A 19,740-nucleotide genomic window follows, 5' to 3' on the forward strand; every position below is an offset into this window, starting at 1 on the left:
GCTTCAGTTATATGCCTGAAGAATATTTGAAACAAATGACCGAGGCACTGGTCAATGACTTTCCTAGAGCTTAAAAGCCAGATGATGAAATTGATCTTCATAATGGAATCCTGAATCTGTACCAGTACAGCAAAGCTGATTCAGGACTCCAGATCGTGAACAGAAAAAAATAGGATGTTGGGAAGCACAGACTTTGACAGAAACAACGTGTTGCCACCCAAAACAGAAGAGTAACATATCCACTGTCTAGAAAGACAAAGTAAATCATTATACATAGTATGAATGCTTCTATTTCTCTGGCAGCAACCTGTTGATGAGTTTTACCTCTCTTCTGGGGCTTTTTCCTTGACACATGGGAGCGGTGATACTCTGATGCTGACAAGTTCTTTGAGCACTTTCTGAGGGTCAAAATGAACAGCTAAGCAACCTCCTGAAGAATGCTGAAGTTGGAGACAAAAAATCAAACACCCAAATATTGCACAGAACATCACAATTCCAGAGATGATGAGGCTCAGCCAGAAAAAAAAAAAAAAAAAAAACAGTTCCTAAAAAAATCATTTTATACTGCTTCTGCCTCCTGGCTTTCAGGTTTGCAGGTTAGATAGTTGCTGCCATTAGAGGAAATCACTACATTTACCTTCTCTGCTATCCCCCATGAATGCAGGAAAAAAGCATTGGCAAGAGCCATGATAGCTCTGTTGAGCTCCATCAGAAAGCAGGAATGACCGATACCAGTTGAGGGACAACCTAAAGCAAAGGAAAAGGAACAGGACATATCTGTTGACATCAAGACTGTTTTAAGTCAGAACATCAGAGGCAATCCTTCTTCCTGTTCTTGCACACTTAACGTGTACAAGTATACTGTTTATCCATGACACAGACATTTTTTGACACACACACAAAAAAAACAAAAAACAACCAAACTGATGCTCCTAGGTTTCATAAAATCCTGCCTGCTTTTGGGAACAGGACCCCCCCTATTTACCTACGTATCTCAACCCAAGGTGTCATTTCCCACATGCAGAACCAACGTGAAGACCAGACACTGCCTCTACCACAGGCTACACACTCCTCTTCACACCTGTACCTGCTGTGATCCACGCCACAGCGTTCAGCAGGAGAGCAGTAAATTCCCCTGCATCTTCCAGCCTTGCTGCACGTATGTAGAGGTACTTCATGGTGGCATCATAGTAGCAGTCCCCAGGGCTTGGGAGAAGCTCTCGGCCTGGACTTTGGGCAGGAACTGAGTGAGCCAGTGAGAGTACAAAAGCAGGGCATGAGCAGGCCCCGATTAACAGGCGCACCACTGCACAGCCAAAGCGGTACACCACGAACTGGTGAGGTGACAAACTGGCCAGGTCTGTGGGGATGAGGGCACTCCTCGTATCTTCTGAGGAGCTGTCACTTAAACATTTCTCTGAAAAGCAGGAAAACAGCTGTTGAGGTACATGTTAAGCCAGCTGAATGCTCCATCTTGTCCTCTTGCACATGGCAGCCGTCTGCCACAACTCTTATTCACGCCTTCGCTGCTGTCTGCTCACTGTGCAGCAGCCCTGTGCCATGACCTGTGCAAGACTCCAAAGCCACAGTTTCTTTTCCATCACAACACTGTCTGAGAGTGCACTGGTAGCCCAGCCCCCTAAGCATGCCAGTAACTACTGGGGAGTTCTTTGAAAAGGCTGGCAGAGGAAACCTGGCCTGCTGCTTGGAACTTCCTCTAATTCTGCTTACAGAAGGATTTAAAACTCCCTGATGCCACATGCCAAGCAAGCTGGCTTTTTCAGTCTACACACGTGAATTATTCAAACACTTTGTTTGGCTTATCAGTCTTCTGGTGACTTCCTTCTAATGCCCAGCAGCACAGCAGCAGATACTGTTTGTGTGCAAATGCTTTACCAAGACAGCAAGGATGAGGGACTTCTTTCCACCCAGTCTTATAACCTTATATTCTATCCCCTATAGGGAAGCAGACACTGCAATACAGACTAAGCTTTGTTACCTGGATTACAACGGTCTGAAGGTTGTTGCAGCTTCACCAAAGCTTGCTTGATCTCACACAGAGTCTTGGCAAGGGGGGAAGCTGCTATCAGGCCTTCCACCTCCAGCTCAGTCAGGTAAGCCAGCTGGGGATCTAAAAATGGGGGGACAATTTTAATACCTGAAGCTAGAAGAAGCTCTTCATGGCTGGATGACTGCAATAAACATGCTGCCACAAACGAGTATTTCATTCAGCAGAGAGAATGCTTGTCTGGAAGCTGTGAGAGTCACAGAACTGATGGTGAAGAATTTTCCTGACCTCCTCATACTTAATTAGTATAGTGACGCTCAATCTCTTCCCTCCAGGTGGTTGCTTAATCTAGAGGTATAAAGGGCTCTGTGGGGATGAAAGATTCTTGAGTTCCCTCTTTTTAAGGAACAGGGGGCAGAAGTAGCTTTACTAAACCGGAGAACTTTCCAGTTATCCACCTCAATGAAAAGAATTATGTGTGAGTAAAAACAGCATCAATGGGGAAAGGTGATTATACATTTGTTCTGTTAGCAAAATACAGATCCTCTCTTAACATAGGCTTCACTGAGTCAGCCTTCTATTGTGACCTTTGTTGAGTAACCATGGCATACTCACTGTGTTCGTCATGTCCAGGGAAGCTGAAAAGAGCACCTTTTCTACAGAAAAGCTCATATTGCTGAAGCAGCTCATGATCCTGTGGGATAAAAGAGGGTCCAAGAGTTAAAGAAATGGGCAGGTGGAAAAAAACTGCAGAAAGGTGAGAGATGGCCCTGCAACAGACACCTGCAACTCACCTGCCCTTCCCCTACTTCTGCTTTACTTTCACTGGCCAGGCTGCCCAGTGAGGGTACAACTGCCGGTGCATCCTGTCCTTGGGCCTGCTGCTCCATCTCTTGTTTCACAAAGATATTCTTGTGCTGAGCTCTCCCAAGAAGGATTTCCAGAGCTTTCATTAACTCTGTTACCTCTTGCCATGGTGCACCTAATGGAACCCAATAAGCAATTAAATTGGACTTCTACAGAACTGTCAAGTTGTCATCACCAGAGCAAAAGCAAGAGCAGGCACCTTTCTCTGAAACTTCCCCAGATGGCTTCAAGATGCCTCCTAAAAAGACGACCAGACACTGCCATACTCATTAGGCTTGGACTTCTGGGAGGTGCTGTAACTGTGCTCACCCATGCCTAAGCTGACAGACCTGTATTCTGTCAACAGGCTGTCAACTCTTCAAGAATTACAACAACACTGGAAGACACAAGCTCATCCGTATGAGATGTGCCTTTTTTTTTTTTTTTTTTAACCATTCCACTGTTTCTTCCTTCCCGCTCCACTTCTCTCTTGCTCTGCCCTTTCTCTCACCTGTGTGCCCTACTGCTCGGAAGTTGCTGCTACAGTGCTCATCACACGGTTCAACACCCACTGCTGCCCAGCTGCTCTCTGCAGGTTTATGCCCGCAAATCCTTTGCCTGGCAAAGATTTTCCGGCCTTCAGAGTCCAGTGCTTGCACCATGTCCTGTTTACAACAAATAGCGTTTTACTTTGCAAGCCTCACAACCCATTCATTTCACTTTCTTGCTCTCATATCAAAACAGAGATTAGCACAAGCTATTTTATGCTAGGGTACAATAAAAAAATTAGTGTACAATAAAATCAAAATAGGGTACAGTGGGGAGTAAGACCTATCATTCCCCACTTCAGGGGAACCATCCATCTCACAAGTTTCACAGTTCCAAGACTCCCCTTCCCTCAATCGTTTCTTCACACTGACCGTGAGACCTTGAATCTGCTGCCTGACTCCGTTGTAAAACACCAGCACGTCCATCCTGTGTTTTGCCAGCTGAGATGCCAGGTGCAAATTCTGATCCTCCAGCTTATCATACAGGGTGCAAACACTGAAATCCTCCAGATCTCTCACTGCAAAACACTCTTCTGAAACACGAGGTAAGACTCAAGCCTGAACACTGGCCACAAATCTATTCTATTACCCCCCAAGGGGCACTCACTATCCATAGGAGGCAACAGTGTTTTGTGTACTGAGAGTAAATACCATGAATAGGCAAGACACATAAGGAAAGGTCTCATTCCCTAGTAAGGGGGAGGATGACGGAGCGTTACTATCAACTTCTAACTTGTCCAGTAAACTGTCAGGGTGCTACTTCTCTACCAGATTTGTAGCTGTGAGTGGTAGTTTCTCCATGAACTGTTCTCAGCACCACTAGATAGTGCCATCTACTGGGCTCCAGACGTGCTGTGAACATCCTGAAATTGCCAAGATGAGGTCATCGAAGGCCTTTTTAGGCCCACGAATCACATGCATTCAGAGAATAGAATAAACAACAAAATAGTCCAGGGGATTATTGTTAAAGATCTTTTTTTTCTTCACTAATCATTTGAACCCAATGTTGGTCCAAATTATTTTTCAGAGCTAGCCACTTGCCCTCCTACCTTCTAGGAGGGCAAAAAGAAAACATAGTAATGGAAAAAAAAAAAAAAAAACTAATTCATTCCAATGATGGGAGGTTACAGTCCCCAGCTAAAGAGATTAAGTGAACCTAAAATAAAAAGACGTGTGTGTAAACATCTACATACAAGTGCAGAGCAGTAAAAGTGCCTGTGGCCATGTGTGAACATATTTCTAGGTGAGAAGGTATCAAAATCATCATACCAGGCTAACAGAAGACACAGAATGGGGAGCAAGTGGTAAGAAAGCAATGGGAAAACAGCTGGGGTTGGCACATCACTTCACCTTCCTTATGTGCAGCTCCTTTCTCTCCAAAGCCAGCATCTTCTCCAGAACCACGAGGGCCAAGCGTCTGATAGTACTGCAGGCTAGAGGCAAGGACAGAAGCTGGTGAAGGGCATCTCTGTGTCTGACATACACATTCACCCTGGTCAAATCAGACACTGCCCTATCACTACTTCAGTTCAAGCAGAAGAATGTTTTTTTTTTTCTCTAGGTTCAAAACAAACAGAGGAAGCCTGGGTCAGGCAGTTCTTAGAACAGTACTCAGTGCAGAGGGCACGGTAGAGCTGTCATGCACTGTGCTGGAAGAGAGCTGAAACACTGCTGGGGAACACCAAGAAACTTCCCATGCAGCCAGAAACTCAGGCTATTGTGCTGCTGGCCAGGAGTCCAGCCCTGGGACTGAAGGAGGCAGAAGTGCAGCAGGACATGATTTGGTACTATTGAGGCGTGAGCTGTTGCTTATCTACCACCCGAAGGCAGCTTACCTGTCTTTGAGAAGGACGTACTCTGGGGAGATGTGTGGCTCACCCAGGCTCCTCCACCGTGGCTTCCAGCTCTTCAGGGGGTTAAGGATGGGCACAGTGGGCTGAAGCACAATAGCCAGGGTTGTCAGCACCACGGTTAAGAAGCCCAGAACAAAGAGCACCGCTGGGGAAGCCACAAGGGATGGCAAGAAGTGAGAAACACAAGAAGCAGTTTGTGTCAATAGCACTGTCTCCCTCTACACTCCACTAAATGCTCTCCTTCCCACAGAAACCAACATTTAGCAAGTTTCATCTTCATCACACAGGCTTCTGCTCCTCCCCTCCCTGATCTGGTACACACAGGCAAGGAGAGAAAATGTTTTCCACGCAGGTAGTTAAGAGAACCAAGACTCCTGCTTTCATTTCCATCATTTTGCTGTCCTCTCTCTGAAGGACAAGAGTCTGGTACAGGCAGAACACTTACAGAGAGGTAGGGCTTTGGGAAAAGACCTTAACTGCCCTTCTGGTTACCCTTTAGTGAACTCTTAAATGATGCATTTAATTTCAGTTTAGTTTATCATGGAAACATACTGACACTTTCTGCTTTCATGCCAAGGGAAACAATGCCCTCAATTACTTGAATTCTTCAAGCAGGGTGTGGGTAGAAATATAACTGCTCCTTCCCGCTCTCTCCCTTCTGCTCCTCCACAAGCAGGTTCTTGGCTACAGAGCCGTGAACTTCAGGAAGGAAAAACTGACAGGGGAAATGGATTAAAAATGACACAGCCCATGGATTGATGGCATTTCTTAAGAAATGCTGGTTTAAACACACCCAAGCAGGTACAATGAAGGTTATGTCAAAGCATCAGAGTTCAAAATCCCCCAGCATTTTGGCTGTACCTGTGATAGCAGCCCAGTTAGGAGCTAAGTTCAGCTCCTGGTGCTTCAGAACCCCATGTCTGGCCAGCTGGAACAGAGAAGAGGGCTGGAAGGACACATTTCTGGGGCCGCAGCCCACATTTGCTTCATTCACAGTCACAATCAAGAAGTGTTCCTGAATGGTCCTATCCCTGAAAACATATGTCCCAGATTCCAGGAAAACATGGGCAAACCTAAAAGGGACAAAGAAGGAAGGCACAGGTTGATCTAAGTGTCCTTTAGCCTGCAGCAGTGATGACAGTTAAGTACACGGACATGAACACAGCAGATTTCTGTATTTGCACATGCTGTTCGCTGCCAAGGACCTAGCAATTATGTGAAAGACTCACTCTCAAATCCTGCGCCTAACACATGCACAATTAGTCACACCAGATATTACCAGGAGATGTTGAGGCGAGTCTCCTGGACGAGGTGGTCTAGCCTTCGGAAGGGTCCAAAATCCCAGCTGGGGTTGCTGTTGTAAAGATGCTGCTTCTGATAAACTGGGTAATGGCTGGATGTGCGATCTGGGAACAGTTCAGCACAACGTCAGCAACTTTGACCCACTTCAGTTAGGAGAGCTGCTGGTGGTCTCAGCATCAGCTCCTTTGAACTGCCCAGCAGTTTTGCTACCCGGCAAACACACTCTTCTAACAGAAGGAAATACATTATCTGTAGCCTACAGAAATCCAGTCAAAATGTAAAAACACCAGATGAGTCACTGGCAGAGCCTAGACTAACGATGAGGAATCCCTTGAAGGCAAGACAGTCTGGGAGGTGAAGAGATGTGCTTGTACATGCAGCACTACCACAAGTACAGTCACTGCTCTGAACGCTGATATATCCACAACGAGCACACAGACCAAAGCAATACTCACTGTGAAAATCGATCCGAAGCTGGAAAAGGATTGTGTCTCCTGCTTCCAGACATACCAGTGGGTTAGGGACGAGGGGCAAAGCATGGGTATCTTTGAAGAAAGCCCTCTGCTCTTCATAACCTTTCTGCAGCACTTGATCTGATGAAAAATTGCCTGCCACAAGCAACAGAAAAAAAAAAAGAAGAAAAAAAAGAAAGCATTAACTCTGGAAAACAAGCAGCATGTGATAACACCCAGCCCTTGGCAATGCAGAACTCTTTTGTATCTGTGGATGGTTTGAGCACACAAGCCCAAATTCTACTCTAAATGACACTACCATGCACCGGGATTACACTGGAATTGAGAGCCAGCACACATACTAACAGATTTGCCACCAAAGGAAGTTTACTTTTCGCAATTTTGGAAGGCCAAAATCAACCTAAAATCTTAATTTGACAATAAAGACCCTCTCTGTGCCAACTTGCTGTCCTCTTGCTGTGCAGACTTGAAAGTAAATTGACAGCTGAGCCTGGCTGGGATCTCAGTTCACCCTGAGGAGCTCTCAAACCTTACCTGTGAGAAACGCATCCAAAACATCTGTGCTGGAGACAATAAAACCTAGCACTCCACCAGGGCTAAACAGAACCAAATGCACCCGCTGGCTCTTCTGCACATGGCTGTCCGGGCCCAGAACATTTGCCACCTCCTGTTAAAAGCAAAGGGGAACACTGATCACTGACAGGATCAGCCCTGGGCTCAGCCCCTGGTTGTGATCACACCTTATATTCAGCTGTGCAGACTGCTCTAGGGAGGTTTTTCGCCACAATTCTGGAACTGCCATTTCTCAGGAAGGCAGCATCCTGCCTGATCTGTATTCTGGGCCATGAGACATAAGGAGCCTCCCTTCTGTCTGCTCACAGCTTCATACCTTTCAGCAACATCAGCCCCCAGGGGCCTCTTCATGTAACTGTCATCTCTAAGGGCTCTCTCCAGGCTCTCACACGATCCACACTTACCCTGACTTCTCCCTCATTCATCCTCAGAAGCAGTTCTCTCTTGATGCCAAATCTCAAGGAGATCCGTGGGGCTTTCAGCAAACACAACTGGTCACAGAGCTCCTCCGCTGAGACATACTGCTTGCAGTGACATCTGCACAGCAGAAAAAAGGTCCTGACTACTTACAATCCACAAGCAAACAGCTACAAAATACTGAGGGTCAGGCTAGCCCTGGTATCTTACAATCTACACAATGAGTGGACCTACTCTATAGTCATGGAAAACAGGATAAAGCAAACCCAGAGTCCATCTCAACCAGTACTGTGCCTGTTATTCAATGCTTCTTCCTTAGCACAAGGACCACACATGATAGGCCAAAATGGGATAGCCCCCTCTCTACCAGGGATTAGTTACAGTCTGGAGCAGAGGGTCATGTATCCCTCCCCAGCCTTCTGCCTTGATGAAATGGTTGAAAGCCACGGAGTATAATTGTAACACACCAAATCTCTGTGCTATGCATGTCAGGAGGAGATTCTGCAATACAGGAGTTCATTCATGAAGAGAAAAAAAAAAAAGCAGCATATGACAAGAACTAGTTTCAATCAGCATTAGAGGGGGGGATAAGAACTGGTTTTGATTCTGTTGTAACTCTAATAAAATCATCATCCACTTGAGGTGGGCTTAATCTGAGATATGTGGAAGAGCTCTCCCTTAGAAAATGTGAGCTTTATCCACTCTTACATCATCCGTCGGTGGTCACTCTGTTGTTTCCACCCAATTACATAGAAATCACTAGGTAATTTTAAATACACACGAAGAGGAGTGAGGCCAATGAACGAGGACTGAAGGCCAGCATCTCCACACAAAGGAACTCCAACAATGGAAAGTTTCTCAAAAACACCTCCACAGGTCCTACCCTGGAATTACCTCATGGGCTCAGTAACTTAGCCAGCCAGAACTAATCGTGAAGTGTTTCTTAATGAGAGGCTGAGACTTACATGCCCAGCTCTGCATTAATCTCTCCACCTGCAGGCCCACAGGATGGAGAGCAGTCATATCTCTCGGGAAAAACGCACTGGCGCGTAGATGCCAGACGAACCTCTCCAGGAGCACAGAGCTCGTCCACCTAGAAAAACAAGACATCCGACCTGTGAAACCTGACAAGCTCTAGTGTTTCAACAGAGAAGCAGCATCGCTAAAACCTTCCGCTCATCACTGGTTTTCAACATAATGTCAATCCAACAAGGGTTGCTAAATGACAACTTGAAAAGCATGAAAAAAGATCACAACATTTTCACTTTCCATCCAAATTCTTCAACCAGCCCTAATGAAGGTTTCCATAGTGAAAATACAGAGGCTTAAATTCCTGTATCTGGCACCTGAGGTGCTTAGCTGCTCCCCGTTGTCCTAGCACCCAAGTATCTTTTGCCTCCAGCCCTCAATGAATTTAACCTTGCGAGATTCTGTGAGAGAAGACAAATGCCATTGATCCACAAGGAAGGGCCAAGGGTAGTGAACAAAACAGCTGAAGTGCTTGCTTGCATCTGCAGCAGCTCAGTGAGCTGAACTCAGATCACACACATCCACAGCCTGAAAACCAGCACCGAAAGCATCAAGCTACTCTCCCTCTCCCGTGTGTCATGCAATAACTGTTTTGAAGCCAGGTTTTACCTGAGGTAGGCAGTCTTGATCGCTGTTGCTGTCAGGGTTTTCCTTGCCTCGCTCATCGTAGTACACGTAACCTGCCTGGCAGATACAGGAGGCATCGGACTGCTGGAAAGCCCGGTTCAGCCCATGGCAGGTACAGCTGGTAGCACCTTAGAGAAGGGTTGGATGTAAAGTGGAAGTCAGGGTAAGGAAGATAATTTGCAAAAACTGTGCCCACAGTAAAGGAGCAGTTTCTGTGCTGAATACTCTGGCTAAATCAGGTGTTTTAGTCGCACCTGGAGTTTGCTGTCCCTTTAGCATGGCAGAGCTAAGCCAACAGGAAAGCCTACAGGAGCCAACCTGTCCTCATCCCCTTCCACCAGTTAACGTGTAGGTTAAGCCACCAGACAGGATAAGGACTCAGCCAAGGCTGCTGAGCTCCTGCCTGCAGTTTATCTGTGCCTCAAGACTCCCAAAACCACTTGGCTTGAAATGCTGGAAGAATACTGCACAACACATGGAGTAAAGGATATGCATTCTCTACTGTACTTAGCTTCCTCCCCTATGCTTTTTCAGTCTTTTCCTGCTTTATTACGGTCCCAGTTAGACGTGGCCATAGTGCCCAATTTTGGCTCAAAACCACAACTACACTTACTGCAAGCTCTGCAAAGGCAAAAGTACTCCACTGCTTTCAAAGCAATGATAGAGCACAAATTAGTAGGGCTGCTCATCTATTCCTTCCTTTGAAGGAGATGAGATCAAAACCACTTGGCTAATAGAAGATAAGGGACAAAAGAAAGCTTTAAAAAGTCAATCCTCCTTCCAGGTGGGACAGGAAGAGTAGCTGGGCATTGTTAGCGCACACAGCATCATGAGGAACCCGTGTCTTGCAGTCCATGGGGAAACCACATCGAGGGATCACTTTTCTGGGCGATTTTCTTATTAGATTTTCTCTCAGCTGCAGGGAAAGTTTCACTCACGAACAGCAACTCACCAGGCTGTGACGAAGAAGAGCTGCCGCAGGGAAAACAGGCAGCCTGAGCAGGAAGGTGGTTGAAGGTGCCAGCAGGACAGGGCTGACAATCCTCTATTTGCTTTGCAAAGTTGTTGCTCCCATGGGTCCCTGGCGGACAGGGAAGGGGGGCAGATGCCAGGGGAGGGCAGTAGTAGCCACTGGGACAAGACTTGTCGTGGTAACTTTCACTGCCTAGAAAAAGCAGTGGGGTTATCTCAGATACAGACACTGCTTACAGAACTGAGCAAGTGTTAAAAGACAGACGGAACCTCCCTTATTTGTTCCAGTTACACATAAACATGCACCTTTATATGTTACATGCAAATACATAAAAACACATACGGACACGTAAAATTAAACACCATTCAACATTTTCCAATTTAATCTATTTATATTTCAATGTCTTGACTTGTTTGTTCCAGTTCTTTGGACAAATCCAGTGGCCACAGTGGGTAGGCATTTTCTCCTCCACGCTTTACAGCATGAGCTAGCACATCACTGAACTTAACAGAGGATTCCAACCAGTAGAGACCTCAAAGAGCTTGTAAAGCTATTCCTCCTACCCAGAAGGATCCATGCAGCACTGGCTGTCACACCGCAAGGCTTGAACACCTAGGTTCACACTTCTGATAATATCTTAATTCCTGGTCTCGCAGCTGAGTCACAGAATTGGAGGAAAAAGATCATCCCCTCCACCCACACCAGGGATGTAAAACTGTAGAGGATCAAGAGCTTTGCCCATACAAAACTTAGAGCTTTCTACTTACAATTCAAACTACTTGTACTACTTCTTAGCAGCCCCATTTACCTTGTGGGCAGATGAAGCCTGCTGGGCAGGGCTGACAGGGGGCAGCGCTGGCAGAGACATTACGATAGCTGCCTGCGTCACAGATTCTGCAGAATTTCTCAGATGAATCCCTTGGACCAGGCAAGCTGAGGGCCATGAATCCTCCTTCACAAGGCAGTGGATGGGCACTGCCTGGGGGGCAGTAGTAGGGAAACACACACCTGGAAAGCAAAACAAGGCAGGAAGAGAGGAGAAAATTCTCTGAAAATGTTCTGATTTCTGGACTCAAAAAAAAAAAAACTTAAAGCTGGCTCCACCAAACGCATGAAGTACTTACAGCTGCTCAGGGCTATTGTAGGTTGATGAGCCTTCAGGACAGTAATATCCAGCAGGGCACATGGAAGGCATGGCTGTGTGAGCACCACAGTATGAGCCAGGCCTGCAAGGCTTTGGATTCACTGAACCTGGGGAAAAAGGGGAACCAGTGACTGATTTATGTGACATTCCCAGAACAGAAGGGCATGTGTTGGCAAGACAGTGAGCAATGGAGCTTTATTAAGTGTTACTATCCATAAAAACTCTACTGTTTCTATTGCTTACAAAAGGACAGAGATCCTCTGGAAACCAATTAGTCATTTAGCTTGAGATGCTAACACACCTGAGTATCTAGCCCTGGATTACTTATGCCCGCTGCGCACTGCTCACCTATCTGGACTCAGAAAAAGACGGAAATAAAGAAAACCAAGATGCATGGTTATATCACCTGCTGGGCATTCAAATCCAGGTTTACAAGGTACTCCTTGGCTGTTAGGTAGCCCTGTGTGTGCTGGGTCTGGGCAATAGTATCCAGGTGAGCAGGGATCGCACTCTTCCAGTGATTTTGCACCAGGCTGGCTCCTGGAAGTACCAGGTGGACAAAGGAAAGCGTCCCCTTTACCAGGGCACCAGTATCCCAGGGGGCATGGATAATCCTCAAACCTGGTCAGACCTGTTGGGAAGAGAAAAGAATGAAGAAAAGGAGGCTGAATGGCCGGGAGGTGTTTTAGAGAAGAGCTCTAAGCTCACTGTGAACATGAACTAACCTCTCCCCTTCCCTATCTCGTCTTGGGGAGTTTTGTAATCAGCTCCAGTGGTGGGAGTGGGTGGGCTTTCATCTGGCACTTACCTGATAAAGGGCAGTGATAGCCCGGAGGACACGGCTGGCAATCTGCCACACTCTGAGCTCCAGGGTGTTTGCGGTAAGTGTGCGGAGGGCATTTCTGAGGTGCCAGGAGACTGCTTTGGTCACTGACATTACCTCCAAGGCAATAGTGTCCTGAGGGACATGGATAAGCCTCTGAGTCCCCTAACAAACAGAAAACCAAGCTTTAAGGAGCCATCCTTTCACTGTAATTGACTGTAAAGGACTGTCCCACAGCACAGTATCTGATACCAAAGCTAGCCTGACCAGATTCAGGGATACGTACAGCTCTCGTGAAAAGCAACTCTCATTCCCTCCCCCTCATCATTCCCCCAAGTCCCACCTGCTTTGCACCAGCGGCCGGGTGGACAGGGCAGGCAGTCTTCTTTCCGCCCAGCCCCTGGAACATCTCTGATAGTATTGGAAGGACATGGTGTGGGCACCTCAGAGCCCTCCAGGCAATAGAAACCTATAGAAATAGATGGGAAAGAGAGGAAGGTGAAATACAGAAGCCCTCCAACGGCAAAAAAAAAGGATTCAGCAAGAGTCTCCTGTTGTTGTAGGATGACTATCACACAACTGTTAGGATTCTGTGCCTATAGAGAGCCAATTCAACAGCCTTCAGACTCTTCTGGACTGGCAGCTTAGCACCACAAATTCAAGGTGGCATATTTGGCCAGGAACAACTCTTTGTTCAAACGACGTAAGAGCAGAGGACGCTGATGAGCGATGACAACTTCTAAGCAATTATCATGCAAGGTAATAGATGCTCCCCAGTTAGAAATAGAAAAAACTCACTATTCTACAATTTATACACTTCTGAGAGTCTCCCTTACCTGCAGGACACAGCCCAGCACACACCTGGCCCCAGCGGCATCCAGACAGAAAGCGCCAGGAAAAGCCAGGGCCCTGTGGAGCAGACTGCGAGCTCCCAGCGAGGCAGAAGTAGCCAGCAGCACACTTGCCCTCCAGCTGCCCATGCCTGGAGCAGAGAGAACAGGATGAATTTATGTAAGACCTGCTGATAATGACTTGGTACGTAAATAGAGAAGTTGTTACGCTGATAAGAGCGAAAAAATAGATCCATTTTTTCCACTTAAAAAAACATGTAGGTGACTGAAGTGAGCCAAGCATTTTTGAGTTCAAGTTCCACAAATGTGGGCAAATTGTTTTACATGAAGTTGTGGATGACTTTCCGGACTATTTTCTTGTTTTCACAAACACTACCCACATCTCTCTTTCAGATGCTCCTTTACCTTTATTACATCATGGCAATGCCAGACTGCTTCAAGATCTCTCTCCAAATTCACAGATCCAACACCTCTGTACCCAAAAGCTGTGTCTGGGCTTATAATTAATTCTTTGAGAGAGAGAAGATAGAGAAGCTGGAAGGAACTTAGCATTGACTTATCAGCAAAAAACAAGGATGCCTAAGTGCTTAAGACAAAGTGCAAAAACACCAGATTGAGATGAACAGTCACTACCTGCAGTAGTGGCCAGGTAAGCAAGGCAGGCATTCCTTCTCATTCCAGAGGCCAGTCATGTTTGGAGGAGTAAAGGTGCCTTCAGGACAGGTCTGAGGAAACCGTGTGCCTGAAAGGGAGAACACAGAAAAAAAAAAGTAATTGGGAAGACCTCTGTGATCTGACGTGACTCTGGAACCGCATCAATGAGTAACAAATGATGCCCAGGAAGGCAGATGGCACTACGTCAGATTTGTTGATTGTCACTTCCTCATCCCCTACGCTACAGGAAAACACACACGGGGCCTGTACAACTCTGGGGACTCAATGGTTTGAGTCCTCAGCATAACCAGCGTGCCAGCTTCAGTGTACCTGGGGGGCAGTAAGAATGAGGTGGGCAGCGCCTGGGGTCTCCTGCCACCAGGTCCTGGCAGTAGAATCCTCTCTGGCATGGAATGCAGGACGCAGAGCCGCTGGCTGGCTGGTATTCCCCAGGAGGGCACGGTGCTGGCTGGGCTGCCCCTGACTGGCAGAAGTGACCCTGGAAATGACAGAGAAGGAAGAGGATGTCATGGAGATGGTGGCAAACTTAGGGGCTGTGTAAGGGTGAATCCCAGCATTACCAAAGCCTGGGGTAACACTCCCTGGGAATGCGATCAACATTTCAATCAGGCACGTATGAGAGTCTGCCACCAGTGGAAGACAAATGCCTCCTGCCCAGAGCTGAGGCACATCTCTTTCACTGCCCAGACATCACTCACCATACCTTAGGGCAAAGGAATGCTGTGGGGCTGAAGGAGCTGAAGTTTGCTGGGCAGTAAAACCCCTCAGTACAAGGTCCTGTTGGAGAACTTAAACCAAGGCTAGCGCAGAAAGACCCAGGATAGCACGGCACACAGCTCTCTGGAGAGCTACCACCTGAGGAAGAAAGAAGAACTCCAGATCAGTGACAGCAGACATGGAAGCATCTCCAGGACAATCAGTTTCATAAGCATTACTTGTATGGATAACACATCGCCGTTATCAGGCTTGGCTGAGCGTATCAATAACCTGCAGTGACCAAGGGGCAGCCCTGCACCACAGCTGCCTGTAACCAAGTCCCCCACCACTGTGGACTACAGGAGAAACCTGGGGGTGAAGTCACGCTCACCTGTGCTGTTGTTCAAGGTCCCGACCGGGCAGGCAACTGGGAAGGGAGTTCCCTCTGGACAATAGTGCCCAGGTGGGCAGGGACCGCTGAGGGGGAACCCAGGAGTCCCGTGTGGAACAGCATCCGTGGCTCCCCCCTCACAGTAGTACCCAGCTGAACACAGACCTGCCATGGGAGAACAGAGGGAGTAGCTGTGGCACTGTGGCATCCTCAAAACCTCAGAAGTCGGCAGATAAATCAGAGGAGAGAAGTTGAAGCCCCTCGTTGTCCTGTGTAATCATGCTGCTGATGCTCTGCACTGTTCACCTTTGTTTCATCTCCTCTTTTCCCCACCACCTATGCCATCTATCACTTCCTTTCTTTACTTGTACTGACCTCAACTGGTGTTTTTTTATTATCTAAATTCTCTAACTTCTTCCTCAGATTTTGTTTCCTGTGAAAAGAGTTCTGCCTTTCTTCTCTTCGTGTGTCCCACCTTTGCATTTTGGCCCAGTGACAACAAACAAGAAAGTGGTGGGGGAGGGAGGAGTGGTATTTAGGACAGAAGGGAGACCTGTAAAAACATTACAAACAAGGAAAGAGGGAAAGCAGAGAAAAACTGAGGGACAGTAAGGAAAGTAATGCAGGAGGAGACCGAACACCCAGAACAAATGCTCAATTAAAAGAATGAAACAGAGAAATGCCTGATAGGAACAGGCAGGATATGAGAGCACCCTCCACTACTACCTCTATTCTCTGAGATATGATTTCTACTTCCCTGGATTCCTTCAGCCCTGAATCTGTGACCCCCCTGGTGCTATTAATCAGACTCACCATCAGGTTCCCAGTTAGCATCTCCTCTGCAGTACCTCCCCACAGGACACAGCTTACAGGCAGCGAGGGCCAGGGCCCCCTCCAAGGCGTTCAGTGTCCCCTCGGGGCAGGGCAGGGGAGCAGCAGTCCCCGCTGGACAATAGTAACCTGTGCATGGAGAGGTGAATGAAAACTGCTCAGAAAAGAAAGGAGCAAGTGGGAATGCTGACCTTGCTCTGGTTATTGGCAAATATGGCATTCCCTGGGGTGAACCACTGCTATGGGCAGGCAGAAAGAGGTGTGTGTGATTGTTCTGATTGCATGAGAAGGGTTTTGCTGCACTCGTGTGCTGCTTACCTCTGGGGCAGCTGAGTGGCTCCACGGTGGCAGCACTGCTGCAGGCCATCCCAGCTGGGCAGGGGAGGCAGACACTCGCCCCAGGCATAGGGCTGAACGAGCCAGGCTCACAGGGCAGCTCTACCCCAGTGCCAGCAGGACAGTAGAAGCCACTGGGACATCTGTATCCATGAACCCCATCCGAAGGGCAGGGAGCAGAGCTTCCTTCCAGGCAAACGTACCTACAAGGAGAGAATTCAGTCCTGAAACACCAGGCTCACAGCCCTGCTCATAGATCACAGCTGTGGGAGGCACTAACCAAAATCCAAGGGTCTGCAATGCTAAGAAACATCCCTTTAAAAATACATTTTATTTCAGTTTGGCTAACAACTGTTCCTCCCCTACCCCAACCCTGCAGCTGTAATTTACTGCCCACCTGAAAAGCCTAGTAAAAAGGTTTTGTTTGGTTGGTTGGTTTTGGTTTTCTTTCTAAGCTGTCTGGAAAGTCTTCTCATTCTGGAAGAAAAAGACTTTAACAATTAAGGTTTCTATTTTATTTCAAAACACAGGGCCCAAGTATTCAGTTCGCACTGTTTTTCCTTTGTCTCCTTTTATCTTTGATCTTCTTGTAGGTCTCTGCCTTGATGTCATCTATTTCTGCATTGACTCTTCCCTTTACCACTCCTCTGCCACATACTCACAATAAGTAAAGATGAGGAAATATTTAAAAAATATTATGGCTTCCAGAAGCTAAGCTACAAGAAAATGAGAGCCATGGTCCTACTGTATGCTGCAGATGCAGTTTCTAAAGAAGAAACAATTCCTAGCCCTTAAGACAATGACTGAGTGTAAAAGGAACAGCGTTAAGCAGAACAGCAGAGCTGCCTGTCATCTGTTTCCCCACAAGCAAGACCCACTTCTTCCTGAAGTTAAAGGAATTCCTATGAAGGTTTAACATTTAACCAGGATGTGGTAAACACCTCTTTTTCCCAGGAAGTTTGGTCCTGTGACTATTATTTCAGTTCTTCCAAATGTAGCCCTTTAACTTTAGGAAGTTACTTCTAATCTGAGTTTAGTTTCAGCTTCTAGCCAGATTAAAACTGCGTTATGATTTTCTCTAGTAGATCGAAGGGCTGTCTGCTATCACAAATCTTTCCCTACTAAATCCTGTTACACCACGCTGAAATCACTTCTAAGCTGCTCTTTCGCAGATTAAATGAACCGAGCTTCTGCAGCCTCCTGCTCCAAGGCGTACTGGTGAGATGGACAAATGCTAACAGCACTTTTCTGCTTGCCTTACGCAGGCCAGGACTGCTGGCTTGCCAGTGGTTATTGCACCACCTCGTGGGAAAGGAGATAAAACACAGAACAGGGAAAAGGATGCCCAGCTCAAATGCTCACCAAGTGTAATTTTGAGGCTAAATAATGGGTTTGTAATAAACTGAACCTATGGGAAAAACAGTAAAAGACCATGTATAAGGCTGGGACAGAATGTGAGGCAAACGTAGAGGGAGAAGGAATAGCTTTGAGGCCATTCAGTGAGATCACAAGCAGATGCTGTATGGCCAACCTGGAGGGTTAAAAACAAAGTCTTTGCAGTTAATTAATCTTGAGTATAAATATTTGCACACAAGAGACTGCTTTATCCTACAGTAATGCCATCAGCTGCATTTTCCCACTAACAAGTGACTTTCTCACCGCACCCTGCATTACACAGCGACGTCTGAGCCAGATCAAACAATCCTGCCCCACTGCAATACCGTCCTGCTGGGCAGGGCTGGCACTGCTCTTCTGCCTCCAGGCCTGGGACAGCAGAGAAGGATCCAGGAGGACAGGGCAGGGGATACCCTGTACCACTGGGGCAGAAATGCCCGACAGGACAGATGTCATTACCAGGCACACTTAGGCCAGCAGATTCTACCTGTGTAAGAAAAAAAAGAGAAAACAGAGAAAGAAAGGAAAAATATTATTGAAACTAAAATTGGCACCAAATACTACAGAGATAGGTTCTGGAAAGGTTATGTATGAGCTGAGTCTTGCAAGATTTCTGCCACTGAAACTTCATGAAGACACAGCTGGCATAAAAAGGTCACTGGAAGTGTTGGCTGCTGAGCCATGGCTATCTGATCACTGATGCCATCGTTTGGAAGAGACCTTTGCACACTGCAGTACAATCTACAGAAATGGAGATCTGGCCAGAAGTTGTTAGCAGGCAGCTCCATGTTCCAGCAGATGATAAGAGCAGAACATTAGGCGACCTGGGGAGCTCTCAAGGGCAGCAGTAGCAGGCAAGAGTAACTCTATAGAGAGCAGTAATACTTGGAAAACATTACACTAGAAGCTATAAGATTGTGACAGTCCAGTCCTTGTCCCCAGGAAGCTAGGCTTACTGTGCTGCTGCCCAGCACTCACTCACCCTGTGTTTGAAGGGCGCTGGGCTGGTGGCTCCGCTGGCACAGTGATAACCTGAGTAGCAAAATCCAGAAGGCTGGGACAGACCTGGTGCTGAGCAATACATGCCTAAAATGAACAGAAAAGCAATCTCCATGAGATGGCCTGCACAGAAGACTGGTGGAGGAGTCAGTAACATGAAGGGAGAAGACACAATTTCCTGAACTATTCCATGTATTCCCCTGAGTTTCTCTTGCCACGTCCCTGCTTACCTGCTGGGCAGGGCTCACAGTCAGAGCTGCTAGTGGCACCAGCCCTGGGGCCAAAAGTTCCCTTCGGACACGGATGCTGTGCACTGAAGTTGGTACCTGGCAGACAGAAGTACCCAGCAGGGCACAGCTCAGGAGTATGTGCTCCAGAACCTACGACACAAAGGAGAGCATCTTGCTCAGGAAATATTACTAGACATGACAGGCAATGTCATTCTCTATCAACATATTCAGTCTTCCTCCTCCTATCTTAGTACAGGACATGGGATTCATCATGTGTATTCTGATGCAGTTGTTCAGATTCCTGTTGCGGTAATTGGAGAGAAACAGCACTTACAGAGGAACTGCGCTTCAAGTGCGATTCATCTCACCCTAAGGCAGACATCTAAAATAAGAAGGATGAATTGCACCCCAGATGTGCCTCTTTCTTTCCACTGACTACAGAGGGAGGACAAAAATCTAGCTCAGATTCAGATGTCTACAAAGGAGCGGTCTTAAGTTTTATTAGAGTAATCCCATCCAGGGGGTAGAACCATGCCCATGCAGTTATATTTCTTGTGTTCCTTGTTGCATGCTTGAGCTGCCAGACAGGAATAGCTTCATTGTATTTTCCTGGGCACTGAGTTTCTCTCCCCGCAGAGAGAAGGATTTGGCTTCAGCTTACTCTTTCAACGACAGCCTCAGAGTCTTAGAAATCTGTTTTGGCTTCCGTCCTTGGCAGAA

The 19,740-nt window shown here is 47.0% G+C and overlaps 1 protein-coding gene across 1 annotated transcript in view; it reads right to left on the minus strand.

Moving 5' to 3' along the window:
* LOC101804044 (uncharacterized) overlaps window positions 1-19,740 on the minus strand; it is a 40,282-nt gene that overhangs the window by 4,550 nt on the left and 15,992 nt on the right. The window contains exons 28-60 of the mRNA XM_072027710.1: window positions 19,021-19,170; window positions 18,774-18,877; window positions 18,061-18,278; window positions 16,379-16,599; window positions 16,043-16,189; window positions 15,230-15,394; window positions 14,846-14,997; window positions 14,452-14,620; window positions 14,101-14,209; window positions 13,453-13,598; window positions 12,960-13,085; window positions 12,602-12,781; window positions 12,200-12,424; window positions 11,774-11,900; window positions 11,458-11,657; window positions 10,629-10,841; window positions 9,659-9,804; window positions 8,986-9,113; window positions 8,008-8,140; window positions 7,565-7,697; window positions 7,013-7,165; window positions 6,535-6,661; window positions 6,117-6,328; window positions 5,238-5,400; window positions 4,753-4,835; window positions 3,775-3,935; window positions 3,366-3,519; window positions 2,803-2,990; window positions 2,624-2,702; window positions 2,000-2,131; window positions 1,088-1,417; window positions 638-747; window positions 325-440 (exon numbers count right to left, since the gene is read on the minus strand). Of these exons, the coding sequence (XP_071883811.1) occupies window positions 325-440; window positions 638-747; window positions 1,088-1,417; window positions 2,000-2,131; window positions 2,624-2,702; window positions 2,803-2,990; window positions 3,366-3,519; window positions 3,775-3,935; window positions 4,753-4,835; window positions 5,238-5,400; window positions 6,117-6,328; window positions 6,535-6,661; window positions 7,013-7,165; window positions 7,565-7,697; window positions 8,008-8,140; window positions 8,986-9,113; window positions 9,659-9,804; window positions 10,629-10,841; window positions 11,458-11,657; window positions 11,774-11,900; window positions 12,200-12,424; window positions 12,602-12,781; window positions 12,960-13,085; window positions 13,453-13,598; window positions 14,101-14,209; window positions 14,452-14,620; window positions 14,846-14,997; window positions 15,230-15,394; window positions 16,043-16,189; window positions 16,379-16,599; window positions 18,061-18,278; window positions 18,774-18,877; window positions 19,021-19,170 (5,200 nt within the window). The remainder of the gene's footprint in view (window positions 1-324; window positions 441-637; window positions 748-1,087; window positions 1,418-1,999; window positions 2,132-2,623; window positions 2,703-2,802; window positions 2,991-3,365; window positions 3,520-3,774; window positions 3,936-4,752; window positions 4,836-5,237; window positions 5,401-6,116; window positions 6,329-6,534; window positions 6,662-7,012; window positions 7,166-7,564; window positions 7,698-8,007; window positions 8,141-8,985; window positions 9,114-9,658; window positions 9,805-10,628; window positions 10,842-11,457; window positions 11,658-11,773; window positions 11,901-12,199; window positions 12,425-12,601; window positions 12,782-12,959; window positions 13,086-13,452; window positions 13,599-14,100; window positions 14,210-14,451; window positions 14,621-14,845; window positions 14,998-15,229; window positions 15,395-16,042; window positions 16,190-16,378; window positions 16,600-18,060; window positions 18,279-18,773; window positions 18,878-19,020; window positions 19,171-19,740) is intronic.

Source organism: Anas platyrhynchos, chromosome 25 (assembly GCF_047663525.1).
Source record: "Anas platyrhynchos isolate ZD024472 breed Pekin duck chromosome 25, IASCAAS_PekinDuck_T2T, whole genome shotgun sequence".
Lineage (NCBI taxonomy): Eukaryota > Metazoa > Chordata > Aves > Anseriformes > Anatidae > Anas > Anas platyrhynchos.